The sequence below is a fragment of the Apus apus genome, chromosome 25, assembly GCF_020740795.1.
Source record: "Apus apus isolate bApuApu2 chromosome 25, bApuApu2.pri.cur, whole genome shotgun sequence".
Taxonomy (NCBI): Eukaryota; Metazoa; Chordata; class Aves; order Apodiformes; family Apodidae; genus Apus; species Apus apus.
In genome coordinates, this window is record NC_067306.1 from 5210485 (window position 1) to 5236957 (window position 26473).

At 51.5% G+C, this 26473-nt stretch overlaps 1 protein-coding gene across 5 annotated transcripts; it reads left to right on the plus strand.

Moving 5' to 3' along the window:
- Nucleotides 1–1213: 1213 nt before the first annotated feature.
- On the plus strand, nucleotides 1214–26075 carry GJC1 (gap junction protein gamma 1). 5 transcript variants are annotated; one of them, XM_051640408.1, is made up of 4 exons: nucleotides 1214–1254; nucleotides 19494–19607; nucleotides 21382–21460; nucleotides 22011–26075. In XM_051640408.1, the coding sequence occupies exon 4, from the start codon at nucleotides 22030–22032 to the stop codon at nucleotides 23209–23211; it is 1182 nt and encodes a 393-aa protein (XP_051496368.1). In that variant the 5' UTR covers nucleotides 1214–1254; nucleotides 19494–19607; nucleotides 21382–21460; nucleotides 22011–22029; the 3' UTR covers nucleotides 23212–26075. The 5 variants fall into 5 exon arrangements, with proteins under 5 accessions (XP_051496368.1, XP_051496366.1, XP_051496367.1 ...); XM_051640406.1 differs by lacking the exon at nucleotides 1214–1254 and adding an exon at nucleotides 2871–2921; XM_051640407.1 differs by lacking the exon at nucleotides 1214–1254 and adding an exon at nucleotides 2871–2921 and having other exon boundaries at nucleotides 21385–21460.
- Nucleotides 26076–26473: the final 398 nt, after the last annotated feature.

The following is a 26473-nucleotide window of genomic DNA, read 5'->3' on the forward strand; positions in this document are numbered from 1 at the left end:
ATGGGAGTGTCCAGCCATCCTGCAGGAATGGGATATAGCAGGGGATAATTCCAAGCTTGGAAAGTGGGCAGGGGGAAGGATTTCCTGCAACAACAGTGGCTCCCTTTCCAGTCAGCTCCCTGTCCCATGGGATGGCTTGATCCCAGGCCTGGATAATGGGGCTGGAGGGTCCCACAGGGGCACCTGGTCACTGCCAGGCATCGTGCTGGGTACCCCTGCCCACAGGAGCACAGGGATTCCCATGGATCCCCAGGGCTCAGGGCACAGTCCTGGAGGGGTGGTGGGATGGATCCCCAGGGCTCGGGGCACGGTCCTGGAGGGGTCTCCCCGTGCAGGGTGCTGGGCTGTAGCCCGGAGCCGTGGGAAGGAGCCAGTTCTCACGCAGCCCTTCCCAGGGGCTGGAAGGCGCTGACCCGCAGCCGGGCCCTGCCGGGCTCCCGCAGCACAACCCTGGCCTGCTGTGTGTGGGCTGGGAATTTTCCACGGAAGTGGCTCTTCCCTGGGAACAGGGCAGTGCTCAGCCAGGCCATGACCCCAGCCCCTTCCCAGCAGCTGGAATTTTCCCCCTGCTTTGGAGCTTTGCCAGGTGTCCAGGGTGGGGGAGCAGGGAAACTGAGGCACAGGGGCTGTGGGTGTTGGGGGGCTCCGTCCATGGCATGAGTTCCTCAGGGCTCAGCCCTGGGGGCCATTGTGACGCTGCCACCCTTCGCTGTCCCCGTTTGTCCCCAGCCTGAGTGACGTGACGGGGATGAGGCACAAGCTGCCTTGAGGAGCTGGCTCCGGGGGGTGGTCCCAGGCCCCGCTCCCCACCTGCTCCTGATGCCTCCGCTGCATCCCTGCTCCCAAAGTCATTGTCCCTGTCCTGCTCCCAGTGTCCCCATCCCTGCCTTGCTCCTTGTGTCTGTGTCCCCCCCTGCTCCCCTTGTTCCCATCCTTGTCCTGCTCCCAGTGTCTCTGTCCTCCCGATGCCCCCATCCCAAACCTGCCCCTGCCCGGTTCCACGTGTCCCCGTCCGGTCCCGGAGGGGCCCTCCCTGCTCCCCGAGGTCACCGCGGGCGGTCACAAGCCGTGTCCCCCCGTGTCCCCCCCCCATGTCCCCCCGTGTCCCCTCCCCGTGTCCCCCCCTGCCCCCCGTGTCCAGCCCGCGGGGCGGCACGTGGCGGCGGGGCTGGGGGCTCATTGCGCATGCGCCCCGCGCCCCCCGCCCGGGCCCGCCGCGGCGGCGCGTGGGGGCGGCCGAGGGGCCCCGGGACCGTGAGTGGGGAGGGGGCCCGGGGGGAGCCGGGGGGGGGCCCGGGGGGGCTGGGGGGAGCCGGGAGGGGCGGGGGGAGCCGGGAGGGGCGGCGGGGGAGCCGCGGGCTCCAGGGGGCCGAAGGCTGGGGGCGCCGAGCCCGGGTGCTGCGAGGGAACCGAGCCCCCCGGGCTGCGATAGCGGGAGAGGCTGAGGGGACCGAGGGCCGGAGCCGCGGGCAGGCGGGAGCCTGAGGGGAGCGGGGCCCGGAGCGGGGCCGCGGGCTGGGAGGGGTCCCGGGGGTCCCGGGGCTCTGAGGGGAGCGCGGGCCCAGGGGCCCCCGGGGCTCAGCGCGGGTCCCGCGGCGGGCGGGCCCGGCGGGGCCGCGTTCCCGGCGCCGTGTTCGGGGTGAGGAGACGCGGCCGCGCGTTCCGAGCGCGGGGAGCGCAGCCCCGGGCCCCGCCCCTCCTGCCCGGCCGGGTTTGCCCGTTCCCCTGGTGCTGCCCTCCGGTCCAAGGAGCAGGTTTTGTGTTTTCGCTGGAGGTGCCGCCGCCCTCAGCCCAGCCCAGCCCAGCCCGCAGCACCGGGGCGGCAGAAGCGGCTGCAGCACCGGGAGCAGCAGAGGGATCCGCATCTGGCTTCAACAATCCACCCTCGGGATCAGACAAGGAAAGTTTGGGTCTCTTGTTGGGCCCAACTTCTCCCCGTCGACTTAAAATTTCAAAAGAATGACATGTGTACAGTTATTTTTACTGGCTTCTTTGAGGTTTTTTTTTAGCCAATTCTCTTTTCTGCTGGTAGGAATTCCTTCTGAGTCTTTCTGGTTGTGACCTTGCTTCCCAGGAAAGAGCTGTCAAACTGATTACAGATAGGAGAGGGTGCACAGAGATTTAATTAGGATGTGGATGTGCAGGGTGGATGCTCAAGCAACAGTTGGGCACACTGGGTTCAGCTCTTTCAGTGGGTGTTCAGTTGGTATTTAGAATTAAGAGGAGGAACAAAAACCTTGCATTTGACAGAGAGTTGGTTGTTCCTGTTACTGTTTCCATGTCTTCTGCCAGCTGTAAATCAAGGATAATTGGTAGGAAAACAAAATATGTCTGTTAAAAATGTGTTTTGTGGTGATGTCCAGCAAGCGAGCTGTCAGTCAGTTCACCAAACCCCACCTTTCTGGTCATTTAAGAAAGGGAAAGCTGTTGTTTTCTGTCAAGACTTGTGATGAGGAAAATAAAACATGGCTTCTCTGTGGTTTTGATTCTTTCCAAGTATGTTCTGAAGTTGTGCTTTCCTGGGGGAACAGGTCAGCTCCGTTCTGTAAAGGTTTTTAAAAGAAAACGAGTGTACAAACTCCGGTAACCCCAGCCTCGTGGTGCCCTCCTGTGCTCTCCCCGTGCACCTGCAAAGATGCTCCAAGTCCTGTATTCCCAGCGATCCTAAAATTAACTCCAGGTTTTCTGCAGCTCTGACAGGGCAGGAGGGGACGATGTTTGTTTTCCCTCGCGTCGCGTCGCGCTGGTGACTGCGAAGGCTCGGAGGGCTCGGCAGTGGGAGGGGTGAGCAGTTCCATATTTTCTGTGTCTGACGAATGCGCAGGCTGCTGGCGCCTTCCTCCTCCTCCTTCTCCTCCTCCTCTCTCTGGTCAGTGGCACAAGCTCCTCACGAGTCGATGGTCTTGACGATGGAAGCTGAGGTAGAGTAGTTCTGCTGGGGGGTTTCCTGCCGCGGTGCCGCTGGTGATCTGCCATGGGATCCTCTGTGGGATCCTCTGTGGGACCCTCTGTGGGATCCTCTGTGGGATCCTCCGTGGGACCCTCCGTGGGACCCTCCGTGGGACCCTCTGTGGGATCCTCCGTGGGATCCTCTGTGGGATCCTCTGTGGGATCCTCTGTGGGACCCTCTGTGGCCTCCTGACCATGTCCGTGGGCGCGGGGAGGCTGAGCTGAGGGGCTGTGCTCAGGTGAGCTGTGCTCAGGTGAGCTGTGGTGGCTGTGGGCTCAGAACCTCTGGGGTTCTGAGCGCGGGCGTCTCCCCTGCCAGTATTTCTGTGGCTCCTGGTGAGAAAACTCTGTGGTGTGTCACCCAAAAAGTGGTAACTTAGCTGGCATTTCCTGAGGGAGATGGCAACGGGTGAAGGAAAACAGCACGGTGCTGATTTATTGCATTACGCTTTGACATGTTGGTTTGAAGGTTTGTGTTTCAGATCAGAGTGAAACTTGTTTTGCAGAGGTTCAGCTGTTGCTTCTTGTGGCGGGTTGGGTTCATCACCCAGCTTCTCTCATCCAATGGGATTTCAAACTGGCTTTGTCAAGTTTTGGATCAATTTAAATTGCAAAAAGTCGTTAAAGAAATCCTAGTGGCTGCACCCTTAGCAACGTGGCTACCTTTAGTGCTTTGAGACTAAAATTGCAAGGTTGTGTTCGTTCTCGTGCCGTGGACTATTGAGCTACTGCTAAAAGAGAAAATTTTCATTTAAAAAACAAAGTGTTTTATTAATTGATGTGACAACATTAAGTGTTGGGTTTTTTTGAATAAACTTGCCGGTCTGAATGCATAATTAGAAACGAGGAATTGCCATGAAAAACCTGTTTTCTGGATGAGTTCCACTGGTAGCCATTCTTAGACCTTGTTTAGTGATTATTTTTGCTTCTTACTTCCAAACAAACATCCCAGTCAGCACAGTTGAACTTGCAAGGGATGCAAACACCTGTAAAGAACTGAGAATCAGGGGTTGCAGACTGAGAGTGGTTGGTTTACTTTGAATGAGTGAGAGAAGAGACCCAAAAGGGCTGGAAATGGTGCTGAGAGCAAGGACTTTCAGCAGGACCATCCCCTCTGAACAGAGGGAGGGTTAAAAGAAAACTCATTAGCACTTAATGAGTGTGGTTGTGGGGACAAAAGTGCAGAAGGGCAGGGATCCAGGTGCTGGACAAGTTTACACCAATTTCAAGAATTTAGCAAAGATTTCAGTACATGAGGAAGAGTTTTAATTGTAGACACAGTTTTTCTAAAGAATTTTCTGTGGTCCTGGAGCTCATCAGTTTGGGAATTGTGTCACTTAGGTGAAACTTTATCTTAAGATGTGTTTTTTGGCTTTATAGGGTTTTGTAGCTGGCAAAGGTGAGATTCAGGAGCAAAATTCTTACAAGCCATGAGATCCAATCACTGGGGGAGAGTTTGTAATTGATTTTAAGACACAAATTTGTTGCTCTAGTAATTTACTGACTGCCAGCAACTTCTGGGAGACCAAAAAAACCCCAGATTCTCCTAAACCTCCCAGATTCTCCTAAATCCCTTTGTGCCAATCAAAGGATAAGGTCCAAGCACTTGCAGTGCCTGCAAGTGCACATTGCTGTAGTCCAGCCACCCAGAAACACTGCCTGGAGTCAGGGGGTCTTGGAAGGTGCCTTGTGGAGGGGGTTACTGGTGCTCCTGTGCCTCGGGTGCTTCTCTTGCCACTTCACCTTGTGGCTGATGCTGCTGTTTTGGCTGCGGTGCTGGAGAGGGAGGACTTGCCATGGGGTGGGGAGCGTCTGTCCTGGAGCTCCTCAGCACAGCAGGGTGGGCTGGGAATGGGGGGGCAGCCTGTGCTCCTCAGGTGGAATTGGGGGTTGGCCAGCATTCCTCTCACAGTCGTTAGTACCTACAAGGGGCTGCAGCCTGAGAAGAGAAGGAGTTACGAATTCAGTGGGTAGCCTTGATTGTGTCAAGCTAAGAGGGAGGCAGTTTTGGGGGATCTTTCCCTCAGATTCTCACTTTTCTAAGCACAAAGTGAGTTGCAGCAGGTTCCTGGTTCTTGCCTCAGCCTTGCTGCCCTGGCAGGGCTCTCTGGACAGCCCCACTGCCCCGAGCAGTGGTAACAATCATCAAGCAGTTGGAGGAAGATCCTGGGCAGAGAATGAGCCCCTTTGTTGTCTGGCTGCTCTGTGGTGGGTCCCAGAGGATGGGCACTGCTCCCTCATTAGCAGGAATGTGATCCTTCCCACCCCATTTCCAGCTTTTGTTTTTTATGCTGCCACTCAACAAAGTGTTTTGACTGAGTTTGTGCTCCAGATTTATTGATTTTTTAATCTGGTGAGTAGGAAGACATTTATTCCCATGGAAAAAGTTCCATTAGTTCTCCCTACTTTTTATGCTCGCTCTGCTTTGCCATTGCTGACCTGCACAGGATCCTTCCTGGCATCCCTGCCCAGCATATGGGAGGAATCCCTGAATCAGAAATGTGCCTCCAAAAGCAGGTTCCTGGACCACAGCCGGGTCAGCCCTCCAGGGTGGCCACACTGCTGCCTCCTTGCAGAGGATTGATCCTGTTTGCTGTGCTTTGGGAAGGAATATTTTACTGCAGAATCCACATTATCAGCTGTTCCAGCTTTTCTTTGCACTTCTCACAAGCAGCAGGGGTGGAGTTCCACCACCCTGTATTTGGGCCATGGAATAAACCTGTCTTTGATGGAAGTTGTGGTTGATAATGGTCACGTCTATTAAATCACATTTCAGTCACTCCGTTCAGTGTTGCTCGGTGTCTAAATTCTGCCTCCAATAAAACCCCACACTTCTAAAATGTCCAAATTATCCATTCACCGGCCACTCTTTGTGCTTGGCAGCCTTGGCAGGCTATTTGCTTTCTGTTAAAAGCCACAAAAAAGATTTTTATCTTCAAAAAGCTCCTCGGAGGAGGAGAAGGCAATGTTTTAAATGTCCTTTTCTGACCTCCTCGTACCATCAGTCCGAGTCCTTATCATTGCCTGGGTAGGGATTCATGGTTCCACCCCAGTTGTGGACGCTACAAGATCTGGCTGGGATTTTGAAAAACTTCGTTTTCTTTTGTGTAAAACAAAGGTTTGAGGTGAAGGTTCCTGGCTGTGCTCGTGGCTGAGCTGACACAGCCATGTCTGGCTGGGCAGTTACCGTGTTATGGGGGGTTTTCTGGTGAAGGAAACGCGGAGAACCGTAAATATTGTAGCAAACAGAAACCCCTTTTCCTTCTGCACATGTAGATGACTCAGTTCCATGCATCAAGATTGGCTACTAATTCCTTAATTATTACATTGCAAAGAAGAACCCAGGGCTTTAAGTAATAACACAAGTTAGAAGGTTTTCTGAGTCTATAAATAAAAAGAAAAAACAAATAGTGTATTTATGGACCAGACCATATTAAGGGAAATGTGATGGAAAAATTGAGTCAGATGAGCTGATGTATGAGGCATTTCCCTGTGGAGTCATTGGGTTGAAAAATGTTTTATATGCCTAAACTTGAACAGATGCTTCAACACACACACACAGAGTCCCCCCAGTTTAGTATTAGCAGTTCTGTTCATACCACTGTGATTAATTGACCAACCAGCCTGTTTTAGTCTCTTTTCCAGGGGCTATGGGGTATTTCCAGCTCATCCAGGTACTTAAGCCCTTGCCTTGCTGTGGATCTCCAAGCTGCCCAGTTATTAGCAGGATTTCTTTCCAGCTTTACATTAAGCATGTGCTTGAATGACTCACTGACTGACCTGGAATTTGCATTTTTACACAGGACTGAAGGTTTTCTCCCTATTACCTTGCTTATTTGAAAAGCTTGGGGGTCAGCCAGCTTTTTTGCCTAAATAAGGACATGATACCAGCTTTCAGCTCTTACAGATATTAGTTCCACCTTTTTAGTTACAAATTAGTCAGGAAACAATTCTGAGCCGTGTGCCTGACCTCGTTTAAGATCCTGTTGAAGTACCGAGAGATGACATACATATGGATGAGGAGCAGATTGTGCCTGTGGTTCTTTTTAGTAGGAATGTGGCATTTGTGGGGTGCTGGAGAGTTACCTGACAATTGAATTTTGTGATTCCCTTTTGAATGCCCGTCACTGTGTTTTGCTCGGGTCTTGATCCTCTTTCCCAGGTTGTTTTATTTGCCCTGTGGGTAATTGTGTGCAACACTTCTCTGTTCTGTTCTATTTCTCTATTCTATTCCAGTGCCTGAAGGGGCTCCAGGAAAGCTGGGGAGGGACTTGGGACAAGGGCAGGGAGTGAGAGGACAAGGGGGGAATGGATGAAAACTGTGAGAGGGAGATTGAGGTGAGACATGAGGAGGAAATTCTTTGCTGTGAGGGTGGTGAGACCCTGGCCCAGGTTGCCCAGGGAAGCTGTGGCTGCCCCATCCCTGGCAGTGTTGAAGGGCAGGTTGGATGGGGCTTGGAGCAGCCTGGGCTGGTGGGAGGTGTCCCTGCCCATGCAGGGGTGGGACTGGGTGATCTTTAAAGTCCTGTTCAACCCAAACCAGTCTTGGATTCTAAAAATTCCCAAAAGCCTTCCCAAAAAGGCAGCACCTTGGAGTTGGTTGTTTGCACTTGGCTTTTCTGCTTGAACTAAAGTGATGGAGGAATGTGGAGAAATGACTTTGGGGTGTAACTGTGGGGCACCTCAGGAGCACACAGCTTAGGGATGGGCGAGGGTGCTGTGCAGCAGGGACAGTGACTCCTGCTTGTGGTGACATCTCAGTGCTGGGCACTCATGGGTGGTGCAGCTGTGCCAGTCGGGCAGAGCAAGACATGGTCTGTGAAGTCCTGTATCTCTCTTGTGCTTAAAATAGCAGAGTGCCTGGAAGGATGGTGGATTCCTCGTGTCGAGATGGTTTCCATGCTGCCCTGGGGTGAGCTGCTGACTCCTTCACTCCAGGAAGTCTGCCATGGAGCTGGGGATGCAGCTGACAAGTGATGCTGCAGGACCCGGGGGCTGATCAGGCAGGCGAGGGGCTGGGGGGTAGATTGTGCACATGGGGCTGGCCCTGCTGTGAGTGTGTTTGGAAATGGCATGAAACCAAAATAATTCAGGTTCTTAACGTGTGTCTTGCAGGTGTCCTGGTTTGCATGCAGCACTTCCTGAAAATCTGATTTTCACAGTAACCGTATTTAAGTAGCTGAGAAATGACTGGATTTTCATTCAGGCATTCACTCACTAGACTTATTAGGCTGACATACAAATATGTAGTTAAACTATTTTTAAAAGGAGAAGAATTTTCATACTGGAGACTGTGATTCCTGGGATATCAAAAAAATAAAAGAAAATGGAAGTGTTTGGGGGGAAGTGCACAGTGATCATCCAGCCAGCCATGTGGAAGTCTGCTGCTTTATTCCCTGGTCTTTGCTCCTTCTCGAGTGTTTCCTTGAAATGGCCACCTCTGGCAGTGCCCAGCCTGATCTGCATTCCTCAGCCTGCTCTGTGCAGTCTGTGGCAAAGCCTGATGGATCCGGGTGGCTGCAGGACCCGCTTCCCTGGAGGAACGTGCTGGGGAGTCGGGAACAGAAGGGATCCCTGCTGCCCTTCAGTGGGCCCATGGCCTGAGGTTTGCCAGGCCAGTAAACACTGAACACCAGTTGGCTGGAATCAGCCATTCATAACCTGAGGTGCCTTTTTTCCCTCTTGGCTTCCACCAGCACCTCTGTTCCAGATGATGGATTCACCTGCTCTTCCCACAGCCCCTGGGAGGTGCTGGCTCCTGGGGAGCAGCCGTGCCAGGTCAGACTGAGCGTCCAGCTGGGCCAGAGCCCTGTTGGACACAAGAAGCTCCAGCAGGAGCCAGGCAGAAGCCTCTGAAACCCCCTCAGTGTTTGGAGGGCCCTGCCTGGAGATTTACCCACTGATAAAGCACTGTCTATTTTTTTTTCAGTTTTTAAGGGCCTTTCCTTCTCCAGGCTACTCCAGGTTTTACAGCTCCTGACCCTCTTTCTTCCCTCAGCCTTCTTGTTGTCCTGCTCTTTTCCCTACACCAGCCAGTCCATCCCTCTTCTTCAAAGCTCTTCAGTTCTTTTCTATTTCCATGGTGAATGATGGCAGAAGTGACTGGGGTTGTGTGCTGGGGCCAGGATGAGGGGAAACCATGGGCTGGGGTGGGGGTGAACCCCATCCATGTCCAGAGAAGAGCCACCAAGCTGATGAAGGGTCTAGAGAACAGGTTGGATGGAGCTTGGAGTAATGTGGTCTGGTGGCAGGTGTCCCTGTCCATGGCAGGGGGTTGGATCTAGATAATTCCTCCCAGCCCAAAGCAGTCAATGATTCTATAATCTTCCTGTGAATGTTTTCTTCCAGTGATGCAGGTGGGAAATCACTTGTATCCAAACTTGCAGATTGGCCTCAGCCAGGCTTGGGAGTGAACAGGCTTGTCCAAGGACCTCAGGGGCTGCCAGGTGCTCTCTAGAAGGAGATTGTCCTGTTGGTACAGGTTCTGTTTTCTTCTAGTTATAAGAAAAGTAAGGCCTTTTTCCATCGTTAGTGTTCTAGCTCTGTTTCTAAGTCAAATCTTTCAAGGCCAGAGCTCTGACCTGGCAGTTGCTGTATGACCTGGTTTGCTCTGACACCCAGTTCCTGTCACGACAGCAAGTCCTGATTACCCGTGGTCTTGTGAAGTGGCAGTGCTCTGCTGGCTCCTGCTTGGAGCTTGAAGAGAACTTGTGCAGAACAAGCACCAGGCTCACTCAGGGACTGCCAAGGTTGTATCAAGATGTGACCACCCTCCTAAAATCATGGAAGCTTGGAAATAAGGACGCTGGGCACAGTTGCAGTGCCCACAGCTGGCCCTGTGGTATCTCAGTGTGCTTTCTCTCATCTGTAGCAGGACCAAAAAGCAGTATATTCCAGAGCCTTGTCCTGTTTGCACTCTCATGCCAAGTCATGTGCTTGGCTGAGCAGTTTCTGGACATTTGGAAGCCCAACCTGCCTTAAATTTGCTGCTCATTTTCATCATCTGTGCTGAGAACATGTCTGATAAAATTCATGGCCATGTCAAGCAGTCAGGTGGCAAAAAATGCCCTGCCTGCTCCTCTGTGCGTGGTGCAGTGCTCCCTCCCTGGGGCATGAGGGGTGCTGGGGAAGGGCTCCAGCCTCCTCCGGTGAGACTGGGGTTGCTTGTGGCTGCTCTCAAAAAGAAAGGCAGCAGTTGATGTGTGTGCTCCTGGCTGGGGTGATGGAGCATGGGGGATTCAACCTGCAAGTCCTTCAGGTCCCTTCCCCAGGGGCTCTGGAAGAGTATTCAAGACTTTCAGAAAATGACAAGTTTGGGTTTCTTATTTCACTGTAGGAAGTAATTTGTTTTGTTTTGTGGGGTTTTTTTCAACAGATTATTCACTTAGTCAATTTATGTGCATATTAATAATCTAAACTTTGGCAAAATAAAGCAGTTGAACTCAAGCTGGAGTAACGTCTTGGTGCCAGTAGAGCAGGCTGCCCTGATTTACTGTGCTCCTTCCCTCCAGACTAACTGTACTTCCAACCCAGGGACTGAAACAAAACTCTTCCATTGTTGCTGCTCTTCAGTAGCTCTTAGGAGAGCCTGAGGCTGGAGCGTGGCAGGAGAGCACACAGTGTGCCTGGAAGCTGGTGGCTGTCCTGCTGCAGTGGACACCCTGCTCTGGAAGGAGTGTCTGCAGCTGGGCGCTGTGCTCTGGTTCTGGTGATCTGGTTCTGACGGACAGTCCTTCTGGCGTGGCTGGCCACCATCCTCCTGAGCTGGGTGCTCTCCACACAAGCAGACGTAGTCGTGTTAGGTCACAGAGGTCTGCAGAGCTTTCTAATCCTCTGTGTCTCAGTGAGTGAAAGGTCCTGGCCAAGCTTAGCAGAGCTGTTCCAAGTGCTGGGCGTCTTGTAAAGCCGTTGGTGCTGAGGGTTTGCAGTGTCCACTGCACTGTCCTGCTCTGCCTTCTGAGCACCCATCCCTTCCACAGCTTCTCTGCATGGTCACAAAGCTGCCATTGAAGGAAATGTCAGATGAATTTGGAGCAGTCAGAGGGTGAGATGCTGCCTCCTGCTTGGCCAGATGACAGAGCTGGGGAACCAAAATCTCTTATTTTAATTTGGGTCACAGTGAAACAACTGCCATCCCTGAGTGTTGCAGGGTGGCTGATTGGGGGGTTGTGGCAGACTGTGTCACGCTCTGTGGCTTCTATTTTATCTACAAGCCATTGTAGATCTATTTTATCTTCATACTGGGTTTTGAGGCTCATCTACGAAGCAAACACCATTGTCATTTCTTTTGACTGTCATAATATGGTGGTGATGTGTGAATTGGGTGTTCATGCCCATCTGATTGCATCCAGCCCAGCTGAGCAGGAGCCGGCTGATGTGCAGGAGCCGACAGAATCGCTCCCCTTTGGCTTCTCTGTCCTTTACTGAGGTGGCCGTGGGGGTGATATTTGGGTCACCTGCCTCCAGGGTGTCATTTGCTTTTGACACTCATCCCTCTGGGCACAGAGGAGGAGCCCGATGGGACGTGTCCTGGTGCTGTTGGCTGCAGTGGAGTCAGGAGCAGTTGAAGGGTGCTGGGGTTACTCAAATCACTGATCACATCAGGATGGGGAAGTCTCTCCAGGCCTGACCCCAGTGGTGTGAGGGTGATGGTGGCCTTGCCCCGACCTGGCTGCCAGGGGCTGGAGGGACTCAGGTGAGTGCAGAGGCTGCTGCTCTCCACCAGCACTTGTCCCTCAGGGGTTTGCTTTGACAGTCTCTTGTCACTTGTGCCCTGTGATAGGACAAGGGGCAATGGATTCCAACTGGAGCCCAGGAAGTTCTACCTGAACATGAGGAAGAACTTCTTTCCTGTGAGGGTGACAAGAGCCCTGGGACAGGCTGCCCAGAGGGGCTGTGGAGTCTCTGGAGACTTTCCAGACCTGTCTGGATGCCTTTCTGAGTGACCTGCCCTAGTTTGGGTCCTGCTCTGGCAGGGGGGTTGGACTTGATGTTGGAGGTCCCTTCCAACCTCTGACATTCTGTGATTCTGAACTGGGATTGTTTAGTTTGAAGAAGAGGAGGCTGAGGGGAGACCTCATTGCTCTCTGCAACTACCCAAAAGGAGGTTGTAGGGAGGTGAGAGTTGAGCTCCTCTCCCAAGTGAATAATGGGAAGACCAGAGGAAATGGCCTGAAGCTGCACCAGGGGAGGTTTAGACTGGATATTAGAAACAATTTCTTTACCCAGAGAGTGGTTGGACACTGGAACAGGCTGCCCAGAGAGGTGGTGGAGTCACCATCCCTGGAAGTGTTGAAAAGAAACACAGATGTGAAGCTGAGGAACATGAGTTAAGCACTGAGTGGGTAGATTAGGTTATGGTTGGTGGATGTAGGTTATGGTTGGACTTGATGATCTTCAAGGTCCCTTCCAACCAGGATGATTCTGTGATTCTGTTGCAGAGACTGCAGCAGGACACTGTCCTGGAGTTTCTTTCCCTCCTTGGTGCTCAGGCTGGGGAGCAGGTCCTGAAATGAGCTGGATCCCTGGGGCACAGGTTGAAGGCCTGACAGCATAGGTTGGGCTAAACTCTTGCCCTTGATCTCCGAGCAGCAGTGTTGGGTGTTTTCTCTAGTATGGCCTGAGCTTCAGATTCAAACTCAAAAGCCCTTTTACCTACCCTGTAGTTCCTTGAATTCCTTGTTTTCAGCACCCAACATTTTGTGGTTTGTTACCAGCTCCTGCGGCGTGAGGAACAAGTGAGGCAGGGCTGGGTCAGTGAGTTGTGCTGGACCTGCTGATGCTGGATGAGGCCAGGTCACGTAGGAGCTCCTCAACCCCTCTGGGCTTTGGAGAGTGGACCTTCATTGTAGAGAGATGCTCTGGAACGTATGAGTCTGGAGAAGAGATGGGTGAGATGGGACGCGGGCAGGCCTAGCTCCTGGGCTAGAGCAGCACTTCCCTGGGAGTTGTCCCAGCTTCTCTTTGGAGGCAGAGGGATGGCTCCTGCTGTCAGCCCCAGTCCCAGAGCTGCACTGGTGCCACCAGGGTTTGGTGTGGTGCTGTGTCACTCTGCCTGTGGCTCCTTGCCCCGAGGATGGAGTGTTTCACTGCAGGACTCACCCTGTGTCATGCTCTGTGGTCTGCTCAGCACTGGTGAGGCTGCACCTCAAGTGTTGGGGTCAGTTCTGGGCCCCTGGGGACAAGAAGGACATGGAGGGGCTGGAGCGTGTCCAGGGAAGGGCAAGGGAGCTGGGGAAGGGGCTGGAGCACAAGTGTGAGGAGGAGCAGCTGAGGGAGCTGGGGGTGTCCAGCCTGGAGACAAGGAGGTGAGGGGAGACCTCATTGCCCTCTCTCTGAAAGGAGGTTGTGGTGAGGGGGTTTGGCCTCTTCTGCAAAGTGGAGAGCTAGAGAACCAGAGGAAGTAATGGAATCACAGAATGGTGAAGGTTGGAAGGGACCTTAAAGATCATCAGGCTCCAACCTCCCTGCTATAAGCAAGGACACCTCCCACCAGACCAGGCTGCACGAGCCCCATCCAACCTGGCCTTGAACACCTCCAGGGATGGGGCAGCCACAGCTTCTCTGGGCAACCTGGGCCAATGCCTTTCTGCCCTCATGGTGAAGAATTTCTTCCTGATGTCTCACCTTAATCTCCCCTCAGTCAGTTTAAAACCATCACCCCTTGTCCTGTCACTGCCCTCTCTGGTGAAAAGCCCCTCCCCATCTTTCCTGGAGCCCCTTCAGGCACTGGAAGGTACTCTAAGGTCTCCCTGGAGCCTTCTCTTCTCCAGGCTGAACACCTCAACTCTCTCAGCCTGTTTTTGTAGGAGAGCTGCTCCAGCCCTTCATGGCCTTCTCTGGACTTTCTCCAGCAGCTCCATGTCTCTCCTGTGATGAGGGCTCCAGAGCAAAATGGCCTGAAGTTGGGCCAGGGGAAGTTCAGCCTGGGTGTTGGGAAGAATTTCTGCCCCCGAGAGTGGTCAGGCTAGGGAGACCCCATCCCGGGAGGGCTTCCAGAAACCTGGGGATGTGGCACTTCAGGACGTGCTCCAGTTGGCCAAGGTTGACGTTGGTTGTTTTTTGTTTTGTAGTTTTTTGGGTTGTCTTTTTTTGTGTGTGTGTTGATGGTTGCACTCGGTGATCTCAGAGGTCCTTTCCAACCATGAAGAGTCTGTGGTTCTGTTTTCTCCATCATTACATGTCCCCTCTCCAGAGCCCCAGCAGCTCTCGGGGCTTGCTCCTGTCTCCTGACACCTCAGGTCTGTAGGACAGGTCTGAAGATCTCCCTGCTCAGGTTTGTGGAGCAGCTGACGGCTCCTCCTGGGTCACCAGGATAATGCCAAACTGGGGAGCTCGTTGTTCAGCCTCCAAACTGTCACACCTCATTCCTATCACCCTGAAGGGATTCTGGATGCTGAGCAGGTGTAAAGGGATCCAGGCTGACACGAGCCCAAAACAGATCTCCAAAGATCTGGTGAAGTAGCAGGCTCTGCAGCCCAGCCTCCATTTTCCATGATTGCTGTGGTCACTGCAGGCTGCTGCTCTCAGATGAACCTGAGTCAGGCTCAGAGCTTGTTGTGTCCTCGTGCTGCAGCACAGGCTGTTCTGATGGCCACAGCTCTGGTTGGGATCATGGTGCCCTGGGGTCTCTGCCCTGGAGACCCATCCCATGGGATTCCTGCAGGAGGGGAAGGAAGCGCTCCCTTTGAGCAGCACGAAACACGTCGCGATTCCACTTGGGTCGTGTCACCACGGGGGGAGTGTTGCTAAAACTGTCACTGGGGTGGCCATGTCAGCCCTGCCTGGAGGCCACGCAGGGGCCACGGGGGGTTCATATCTGCTCTGCAAATCCCGGTTCATCCTTGAGCTGGATGCTGGGGGTGGGTCTGTGGAGGTTGAATTTCCAAAAGATGCGTATTTGACATCTTCATTTTTTTGACAGTGCAAGAATCTTATTCTATCTCTACCTCTTACCCATATTTTAGTGTTCTATTTATAGCCCATGCAGGATCTGCAGCCTGATAATTCAGCGAGGGGTTTTTAGGCCCGAGGGGGTTGGTCTGGAGATCAGCAGAACCTTGTTAACATGCCTGGGATTTGAAGGCACCCTTCAGAAATCGTTTCCAAATTGATGTTGACGCTGTGGCTTTTTCAGAACCACTCTCTGCTCTTTGCCATGAGAGGTTTGCCAGATGAGCAGGGATGTACTTGGAAAAAGCACTGGGTGTTGCCCCAAAGATCCCAGCCTTTTCACTCCCAAATATTCTTTAATCTAGATTAAAAAATGGAATCCAGTGCAGTTGTTCCCTCACTCAGCTCCACGGTGCTGGAAAACATTGAAGTTGCTAGTGATTGAAGCCACTCTCTTCAATGATAGAAGGAGGGTGGTAGCAATGAGTTCTGTCATCCCAGGAATATCTCCCATCCCTCTCCTGGTGTCCGTGAAGAGAATGGATGTTGGAATTCCATCTTGGGCTGGGGAGGCAAGTGATGCTGGCACAGTTGTCCCCAGGACCTGTGGTGTGTGGTGCTTTGCTGGTGCTGGGTCTGGCCACAGTTTTCTCCCTTCTTGAGCAGTAAAAAGTCTGACTCATTTTTCAGGTTAAAAAACAGCAAAAAAGGAGCCCCCGTGCTGCCTCAAAAATAATGATAAATTGTGCAATTTCTTCCATTTCCATGTAAATGAGATTTGAATGAATAATGCTGCTTAATCATTCATCCTCATTCAAATCCTATTTTAATTAGCCTGTGGGCCCAATTTCACTTTCATGCAGCATGAAACCTCTTTTGATTATCAACAGAATTGCCATGCACTATTTTTTCTGGTCAGCACATGTCTTTTTAAGCTGCTTCAAAACAAAACAAAGTTATCCTTAATAAATTAATCGAATTTCGTTAGCATGACATGGGAGGATATATTTTAAGGGGAAAAAAGTCTTCCTGTAAATACGTTCCCCTTCATGGCTGCCTTTTGGCTACAGAGTCTGTCTTCTCTGTGTGCTGCTTAAGACAAACCTTGTCTGAGATGGTGCTGGTGAATTATGGAAATTCAGAGACCTGAGAGCTGCAGCTCCTGCTCAGCTCCGTGTGATCCACCTCCTGCCCATGTCACAGAGTCATGGAACCATGGAATGGTTTGGGTTGGAAGGGACCTTAAAGATCATCAGGTTCCAAGCCCCTACATGGGCAGGAACACCTCCCACCAGCCCAGGCTGCTCCAAGCCCCATCCAACCTGCCCTTCAACACTGCCAGGGATGGGGCAGCCACAGCTTCCCTGGGCAACCTGGGCCAGGGTCTCACCACCCTCACAGCAAAGAATTTCCTCCTCATGTCTCACCTCAATCTCCCTCTTCCAGTTTTCATCCATCCCCCTCATCCCATCCCTCCCTGCCCTTGTCCCAAGTCCCTCCCCAGCTTTCCTGGAGCCCCTTCAGGCACTGGCAGGTGCTCTAAGGTCTCCCTGGAGCCTTCTCTTCTCCAGGCTGAACACCCCAACTCTCCCAGCCTGTCTCCAGAGCAGAGCTGCTCCAGCCCTCCCATCATCTCCATGGCCTCCTCTGGCCTCTCTCCAACAGGTGAAACAACTCGAGAAATATCTCCAGTCAATCTCTTAATCTCAAGCTGATTTCTATTTTCCCATGTGCCTGCTCCAAATTCTCTGCTCTTCCTGGATGTGTGTGTAGCTCCTCAGCTCACAGGAGCCCATGTCAGAGATGAACATGGTGGTATTTGCAGTGTCTTTCCTGCCTGCTCTGAGGAGCCTCCTCCTCTGGAAGTGCTGGAATGAGCTGGATGACAAAGACAAGGAATGAAAGTCTCTCTCAAATGCACTTTCTGGCGTGACTTAAATTAGCTGAACTTGCTGACATTCTGCCTTTTTCAGATGCGTGTCAGTGTCCATAGACTTTTATTTCAAACAATGGAAAATTATTGAGTTAAATGTTGCCAGAACAACAAATCTGGGAGAGGGAAAGTGTCGGTGGGGTGAAGGTGACTGCGACCTGCCTGTGTCCTGCAGTGCATGGAGACAGAACACACAGCCTCTAGCTGGCTGAGCTCATGAAGCTGAAGGACAACACCATTCCAAATGCCATCCTTCTGCCTGGAGATTCCTGCTTTCTTCAGTGTTTAATTGGGATGGGCTGAATGTTTCTAGTGAAAGGAAGGTTTAGTAACAGGTCCTTTCGCTGGAACCAAAACGCTTCCTCAATGCAGAGTTCTTTGCCTGCTGGTGGATTCTTCCAGCTTGGTGTCAGTGGCTTTGCTTTGGAATAAAACTAAATTTAGAGTAAGTGGCACTTTCTTGTTGAGGAGAACCAGAGCTCCTCAGCACCTTCCCATCTCCCAGCTGGAGCTCTCTAATCAGCAGAGGTCTCGCTGATGAGGCAGGCGGCTGGTAGCGCCGTGCTGCGCCTCGAAGGCTGTGACTGACCCACATGGACAGCCAGGCTGGTCGGGCTCTGCCCCCCAGTTTGTCACGTGCTGCTTTACATAACGGCTGGAATCCAGGACATGAATCCTCCTCTTTCTCCTCAAGCAAGTTTCAGAGCCAGCCAGATGTCCTGTGCCCTCCAGCAGCTGCCTGCTCCTCCAAGGAGCTCAGCTCAGTGGGATCCACCCCCTCCCCATGTCATACAGTCATAGAGCCATGGAATGGTTTGGGTTGGAGGCACTTTAAAGGCCACCCAGTCCCACCCCCTGCATGGGCAGGGACACCTCCCACCAGCCCAGGTTGCTCCAAGCCCCATCCAACCTGCCCTTCAACACTGCCAGGGATGGGGCAGCCACAGCTTCCCTGGGCAACCTGTTCCAGGGTTTCACCACCCTCACAGGGAAGAATTTCCTCCTCATGTCTCACCTCAATCTCCCTCTTCCAGTTTTCATCCATCCCCCTCATCCCATCCCTCCCTGCCCTTGTCCCAAGTCCCTCCCCAGCTTTCCTGGAGCCCCTTCAGGCCCTGGAAGGTGCTCTAAGGTCTCCCTGGAGCCTTCTCTTCTCCAGGCTGAACACCCCAACTCTCCCAGCCTGGCTCCAGAGCAGAGCTGCTCCAGCCCTCCCAGCATCTCCATGGCCTCCTCTGGACTCTCCAGGAGCTCCATGTCCTTCTTTTGCTGGGGACCCCAGCCTGGACCCACTTCTCCAGGTGGGGTCCCACCAGAGCAGAGGGGACAATCCCCTCCCTGGCCCTGCTGGTCACGCTGCTGGTGACACAGCCCAGGACAGGGGTGGGTTCTGGGCTCCAGCACATGCTGCTGGGCCATGTTTGGCTTCTCATCACCCAACACCCCCAAGTCCTTCTCCTCAGGGCTGCTCTCCATCCATTCTAACTCACTCCATGTCTCTCTCTGCGCACCTGCCGAGGTACAATTGGAGCTGACCACAGGTCTGTGCTCTGCAGGTTCAAAACACACCATGATCAATATCTGATCAACACCTCAAGTGACCTGATGAGCTGGCAAGGTAGCAACTCATCTGGAAGTAAAGATTCCATGTCCCCTCTCGTTTAAACGAGAAAGGTCTCTGTCAGTAACCACTGATGAATAAACATTGACAGTGTCTGAAAAAGGGCAGTTCCTGCTTTTATTCCAATGTACTTTGCAAACAGTATTTAATTAGTTTCAAATTTACTCTGGCTTTTACTCACAGCAAAGGCTTTGACCCTGATGTTTTCAGTGGGTGAAAATTAATCCCTTCTTTGACTCCTTTGGGTTTTCTCTCCTTTTTAATTGACAAATAATGTCAGGTCAGCTCCCAGCACGTAGGGTGGTGGTGCTGGGTGCCCAAGCAGTGCAGTTGCTGTGGCAGCTGTGGCTCTTGTCCCTGCTGTCCCTGCCGCCAAGGCTGGTTTATGTGCTGTGTCTGTGCAGCTTTTTGGAGACTTGAGGTCAGAGAGTCCCTCTGCCTCCCATTGTGACTCCTGCTGGGAAGCGCCCAATGTGGGGGTGTCAAAGTGCTGGCTCCACTGGGGGTGGCAGAGAACCCCTCTCTGAAATGGGGTTCAGAGCCACCTACTGCAGTAAATCACTGCCCTGGGACTGGAACCCACTGGTCTTTTCTTCTGTTAAAAACATGTGGTTCCAACCAGTGCTGCTGGAACCTCCAGTGGCAACGTAGCCATGTAGGTGGTTTGCAGGAGAGGGTGCATGGCACTAGCATGGCCTGGCCTGGTGCCAACCAAGCCTCTCTTTTCCTGAGTTGGAAAAAATTGCTTTGGATAAACTCAGTCGAGTCTGGATTTCTTTGAGCGTGCAGGGTTGGGACCTGGGGATATGCCAGGGGTGTGAGAAGCGCCCAGGCAGGGTCATTTATCTGCTCTGCAATCCATGCTTCCAGAACCACATGACTCAGCTCCATCCAGAATTAGGTTATGTTTGGCCTCGATGATCTAAAAGGTCTTTTCTAACCAGAAAGGTAGTTCTGACTCTGGAGGAAGAGGAGCTTTGGTTTGAGCCTTGGGTTGTCGGCGTGCACAGTTGACAGTCACCAGATGACATTGTCCTTCATTTGCTTCCCATGTTTCCCAGCCAAACAAATTGGACTCTTTAAATCTCTCACTTTTAGGCATCCTCCCCATTCTTCAGCTGATTGCAAGACTAATACACCCACTCCCTGATGTTCAAGCAACTGGTGAAGGATGCAGACCCAGGCCTCGAGTGCTGTCTTGCTGACAAGGAGGTAAGACCACCCTCCTTGCTCAGGCTGCCTCGTGACACAGCCCAGGGTTGTGTTCATCATCTCTGCTGTGGCACCAGCTCTGGTTGAGATGGTCCTCTGTGAAGACCCTGCCTCCCTTCCCTGTTCCTTAATCTCCAGAGGAACTGCTCTCCCCTGGGAATCAAAAGCCTGCTGGTCTTTCCCTTCGCTGTGTGTCTCTGCACTCAGCGTGGGTGAAGTTCTGGGTTTGTTTTGGTGGACTCTGCCTCTGGAGCAGTCTCTGCTCTTCTGCTTTTCATTTGTAATTTCTTTGTCAGCCTGCAAACTTTGGGGCCATGTGCAGGTTTTATCAGCAGCCATTTTCTGGTCAGGTCTGGGGAAGGTGCAGCCTTGCTGCTGTTCCTGGTCTGCAGAACTTGCTGTAATTACACACAATAGCTCTTGGCTCTCATGTGGGAACCATTTGTCAAGGTCTTTGTTAATTTTAATCCACTTAATACAGGCTTTTTTAATCCTCTCTGGCACTATTTTCTTTCTCACACTGTCATGAAGTCATAAATCAAACGTCCTCCACAGCCCAGCCAGGTTATGTCTGAGCTGTTGTTGCCTTTTCAATGAAACATTGAATTTCACCAGCAGGGGAATTACATTTATATCCCTTAATTCTGAATTGATTGCATCTCCTCCAGCTTCATTGTTCTGCCTGTGACCAACTCTGCAGTTGGGTGGAAGAAGCTGAATAGCTGCAAATAACTCCTTTACTTCCAAACACCTGGAATTTCTTCCTCCAGGTTAAGAATAAATCACTTTGAAGACCAGAGTGCCAGAGATCTGTCCAATCCTGATTTAAGAACCTTTTGACCAGATGTTACTCTGTAAAAATCTTTATTACTGCTGCATCTTTGACTCAGCAGAGGACTGCAAGATGTCTTATCCCCTCTGCTAGAACATCAAACAGTTCTTCCTGGGCTCAGGATTTTATTACTCCTCAGAGCTCCAGGTGGGCCTGCAGCCTGGCCAGGTTTCCCTGCTGCAATACTTCACCCTCTTACCAGATGTGGGTTGTTTGGGTTTGGTTTTTTTTGGTGTGTTTTTCATGTTTTTACTGTCAGGATTGCAAATTTCTATGGATTTCTATCTCATATCTCTTAAAAAAATTCTGACATAGTTTTTTTAACTAGTTTTCCTTGCCTCTCTCCCAAAGAACACTAGAAAATACAAACTAAAGTCTTTTCTGGCCCTGGAAGGGAGAATTTTTTAGCTTCCCCAAGGGTCTGAACCCAAATCCATGGAACAGTTTAAGCAGCAGGTACAAAGTGGAATGTTCCTTGTTCAGAACCTGCCTCTGGACCTGCAGGGGGACCCTGCTGGAGTCACTCAGCTTCTCCTGCCTTTGAATCCCAGATTTCAAGGCCAGTTGCCAGGTTTGGTCTGGGTGGATTATCATCATCATTCCTGTCTCCAGACACCTGACATTGCCCTGTGGACAGAGCTGCTTCTCTCCATGGGCTGTGGTTGAAGCTGGGATCACTAGCTCAGGGGTTTTTTTGGTCCTCTCCATGCAGTTAACACCCATCTCACTGTCAGTGGTGGGATGGAACCAGCAGTGCCCATAACATGTCACAGCAGCTTAGGTGTCCATCCCCTGTGTTTTGGAGACTTCAGCCTGAAGTGTAAATGTTTTTATGAACAGCTGAAATACAGAGCAGCTGGGACTTTCTCTTCTGCAGCTTTGGGAGCAGGTTCAGGGTGGGAAGTGGCAGTTAACTGCTGGGTTTGGTGTTTTTTTTTGCAGCAGACTTCTCAAAAGCCTGTGGAGGAAACGTAGGATTTTCAAGCAACAAATCCTGGCAGCTGGAGTGTCCCGATAGCAGGTGATGCTGCAAGGAGGGATGTGCTGGTTGTACAGTTCTAGGGTCTTCTCACCCTCATAGAGCCATGGAAGGGTTTGGGTTGGAGGTACCTTAAAGATCATCAGGTTCCAACCCCCTGCATGGGCAGGGACACCTCCCACCAGCCCAGGCTGCTCCAAGCCCCATCCAAGCTGCCCTTCAACACTGCCAGGGATGGGGCAGCCACAGCTTCCCTGGGCAACCTGGGCCAGGCTCTCACCACCCCCACACTCAAGAATTTCCTCCTCATGTCTCACCTCAATCTCCCTCTTCCAGTTTTCATCCATCCCCCTCATCCCATCCCTCCCTGCCCTTGTCCCAAGCCCCTCCCCAGCTTTCCTGGAGCCCCTTCAGGCCCTGGAAGGTGCTCTCAGGTCTCCCTGGAGCCTTCTCTTCTCCAGGCTGAACACCCCAGCTCTCCCAGCCTGGCTCCATAGATGTCCAACTCTCTTGGTTAAATGCAACATTTAGGCTCAAGCTGAAAAACTCATAAATATTTTGGAGTGTTTGTTTGATTGTTGTTTTTTTTTAGGTAAAATCATTTGACCACCATGAGTTGGAGTTTTCTGACCCGTCTGCTAGAGGAGATCCACAATCACTCCACCTTTGTTGGGAAGATCTGGCTGACGGTGCTGATCGTGTTCCGGATTGTCCTGACTGCTGTGGGGGGAGAGTCCATTTACTATGACGAGCAGAGCAAGTTCGTGTGCAACACGGAGCAGCCGGGCTGCGAGAACGTCTGCTACGACGCCTTCGCCCCGCTCTCCCACGTCAGGTTTTGGGTCTTCCAGATCATCCTGGTGGCCACTCCATCCGTCATGTACCTGGGCTACGCAATCCATAAAATCGCCCGGATGGTGGAGCACAGCGAGGCCGACAGAAGGGTCAGGAGGAAAAGCTTTTCCATGCGCTGGAAGCAGCACCGTGGCTTGGAGGAGACTGAGGAGGACCACGAGGAAGACCCCATGATGTACCCAGAGGTGGAGCTGGAGAGCGAGAGGGAGAACAAGGAGCAGCAGCCTCCTGCCAAAGCCAAGCACGATGGCAGGCGGCGGATCCGGGAGGATGGGCTGATGAAGATCTACGTCCTGCAGCTGCTGGCCAGGACCACCTTTGAAATTGCCTTCCTGGTGGGTCAGTATCTCCTGTACGGCTTCGAGGTGAGCCCCAGCTTTGTGTGCAGCAGGAAGCCCTGCCCCCACAAAATAGATTGTTTCATTTCAAGGCCAACTGAAAAGACCATTTTCCTGCTGATAATGTACGGGGTGAGCTGCATGTGTTTGCTTTTGAATGTCTGGGAGATGCTCCACTTGGGATTTGGCACAATCCGGGACACGTTGAACAACAAGAGGAAAGAGCTGGAAGATTCTGGTACCTACAACTACCCTTTCACTTGGAACACTCCGTCTGCTCCTCCGGGCTACAACATTGCAGTCAAACCAGAACAAATGCAATATACTGAACTGTCCAATGCCAAGATGGCCTACAAACAGAACAAAGCCAACATAGCTCAGGAACAGCAGTATGGAAGCAATGAGGAAAACATTCCTGCCGACCTGGAAAATCTGCAGAGGGAAATTAAAGTGGCTCAGGAGCGCCTGGATCTTGCCATCCAGGCCTACAACAACCAAAACAACCCCAGCAGTTCCAGAGAGAAGAAATCCAAAGCAGGCTCAAACAAAAGCAGTGCCAGCAGCAAGTCAGGGGATGGGAAGAACTCTGTCTGGATTTGATGTTGGTTGAGTTGATGGTATCTTGTGTTTTTTCTCCTAGTTTATCATAACCAGCAACCCCTTCAATAATGGCTTCCATGGAGTAAATATTTGACTCTGCTTGTTTTCAGGGATACCTTTGGCTAGTGATTCAGCCTCTCAGAAAGGTTTATATGCATATTCTAGGATAATAGGACTTTATTCTTCTGTCTTCCAAGTCAGGAGACAAACAGGTATATTTAAATCATTCTCATTGAACGGTTTATGCTGTATGTACAGTATTATAGTACATTTATTATGCACAATTTTTTCTATTTGTACACTGGATCTCTGAGGTTACCTTTTTTTTTATATATATTAAGGAGGAGAAAGCAATGGGTACCTGGTAGCATTTTGCTATGATGACTTGTGGTCTGCAGTTTGGTCGTTGTTCTCCCTTGTTTTAAACAGGAAACTTTTCCATGCTGCCTTTCCAAAGTGCCTTGAAGGTGTGGACAGCACAGAGGAGTCTCAGGTTCTCCAGGCAGCCCATGGGTGCCAGTTACTGAGCAGTGGAAAGACTGGGAGAACATCTGCTCCTGGTGCTCTTGACTCTTTTTACAGAAATGTGCTCCCCATAAAATGGAAGGGTTGGACAAGAGCTGTTCTGTGCCAGGGGGTTTTTTCACCCTCTGGAAAATTACTTAGAAGAAAAAAGGTACATGGGGAGGATACTTGTGTGCAGAGCAGGAGTACCAGGGAGGGCTGTAACCTCCCTGCAAGCTTTTTGCTACAGGAGGGAAGAGAGACTTCAAACCCCTGTCAAACATCCCCAAAAAAAGCCAACAGAAATGCCTGCATTCAGTCATCCCACCTCTTGGTGGGACACCCATGGAAATGGATGTGTTTGAGGGCTGTGGTCACATAACACCCTGCTCCCCACAGGCAGGAGGTTCTGCCCATACCTCTGGGATAAGATCTCTGTCTTTTCCAGAGTGATCTGGTGAGATGGAGCCATGGGGATTGTCTTTCCCTGCATTACACTGAGGAGCAACCTCCCCCCAGGCAGGAGCCAGGAGCTGCCTGCAGAAGTTCTCACAAAGCCCTTCCCAGGATCAGTGATGTTGCCTTACCCAGACCCCTCTTCTGCCCCTGGGCCTGAGGAGTTCAGTTCAGCCAGAGCAAGACATAGAACTTCCACTGCTGCTTGGGAGACCAGTCAGATGTGGCATTCTGGGGTTTTGGCATTCAACTGGAATTTATAATTGGACAAAGGAGGATGCAGGATCCACTGCCCTTGGGGGGTGTTATTTTGGCAAGGATTCATGCTGGGGGTGCTGAAAAATGTGTCTGCTTTTTGCTACTATTTGTGATATATTTGGGACCTGGCTCTGCTCTCCTTTTTTTATAGGTCTTTGTGTGTTTTAATGTATTTTTGGGGCCTGTTTCAAGCAGGGTTGTTCTGTTTGGAGGCTGCTTCAGTCCTTAGTGCCCACCTGGCTGGGGAAGGGTTGAGCAGCCCAGCTCTGTGGAGGACACAGGTGACCCCAACTCATTCCCATCCCACAGAGCAGCCAAGCCTGGGCTTTGTGTTAAATTCAGACAAAGGGGATATGAGCTCACTCTTGAGGTTTTCCTCTGCCCAAGCACCTGCTGAAAGCTGGTATCTTGCTGAGTGACTTTCAGTCTGGTTTTGTTCTGGGATACCAGGCAGTCCAGGTGCAGATCCCAGGCATCCTCAGCTCTTTGTGCCCCAAGCTGGTGAACCCTCTGCACGAGGAGCTGCTCCAGCTCAGCTCCAGCAGAGATGTTTGGAAGCAAACTTGCTTTCAGGCTGTGTGTTCCTCAGCAGCTCCAGGAGAGAGAGCAGCAACCTCTGAATTTATGCAGAAAAGTTGCAAAGTGATGTGAGCAAAGAGTCAGTGTAAGTGCCACAGTGAGCACAGAGAGGTCTGTGACAGCTGAGTGGGCTTTGTGAGCAGGGAGGTGGGTCTGGCTGCCTGGGGTGAGAGGGAGTTCAGGAACTCCTCTAAGTCTGTGGGGGCTCAGGGTGTGCAGGGAGGCTGTGCCAGCAGAGCTCTCAATGCCCTGGAGAAACTGGGTGGAAACACCTTGTCTGAAAGCACCAGGGCAAGACGTGGAGCCTGGAGGTCCAGGCAGCTGCGTGGCCACCATCCTCTCACTGTCCCCCACGCTGGGTTGGTTCTTTTCAGCTCCCCCAAAGGGTGATGTTGCTCTTCACCCCTTGGCTCTGGAACAGCCTCTCACCAGCCAAATGGCAGGAAGTGAAAATCCTTCCCCTGCTGCTCTCAGCACAAACTGCAGCAATTCCTTATTCATGGCTGCAAGCTCCAGCCAGGTGGTACCAGCTGCTTCCCCACTGGTTGTGTTTGTCCTTTCCCAGTTCATGCTCCAAACCATTACCCACCAACAGTGCCCTCTCAGGTCAGGCCCGTGAGCTTCTCTCCACACCAGTAAATCCTCCCTGTAGTGAGCAGAGTGTACAAAATATTCCAGCCCCAGCACTGAATTCATTCCGAAAATGCAAAGTAATGGAGCTGTTCCTATTACTCTTTGTTCGTTCTCATTTTAATGGTGTATAAAGTGCACATTTGCTTTGAAACTGAGTGTTTGTTGTTGGTAGAGGGTGTCTGTTAAAGCTCTAAATGTTCATGTCTGTGACTTGTTTTCAGTTTCAAAGTCTTTGGCTTGACTTTTCCTTTTGAAGAAGTGATACATGCATTACTTTAAAATGCTCTCTTGCTTTGGCTTAATGCAGGCCATTCCAAAATGAACGTTCAGAAGAGACTTTTGGACAAAAAACCACTGAACATACCTTGGGTTTGTCTTGTCATTCTCTGGTTTTTGGAAAAAAAAATAATTATTAAATCCAGTGGATTACTCCAGTCTGAGTGAGGTGGCTTCTTTTTTATTCCAGCAATAGAAATGCTCTGAGTATGTGAGGGAGGGGAGAGAGAGATTTTAATGATTTTTTTTTTTTTTTTTTTCAGAGCCACAGCTTGGATTTTTTTATTTATTTGACCTTGTTTAGTGTAATCAAAGAGTTGGTTGGAAACTAACTGTGCCTTTCTGCACGTGGGTTGTTCTTCAGTGAGGAGAACGATTGCATTCAATAAAACCAATTCCCTGAACTTTTGCAAGTCAGCCCTTGTGCCTCTTATGAAAACATGGAAATCTGCATTTATGCATATGAATGAGCATGTTGATACTGTCCAGTGAACTGTGCAGCATTAGCCTGGCCTAATTTAGCTGTGATTTTGCAAGAAGCAGACGGAGCTGGCTG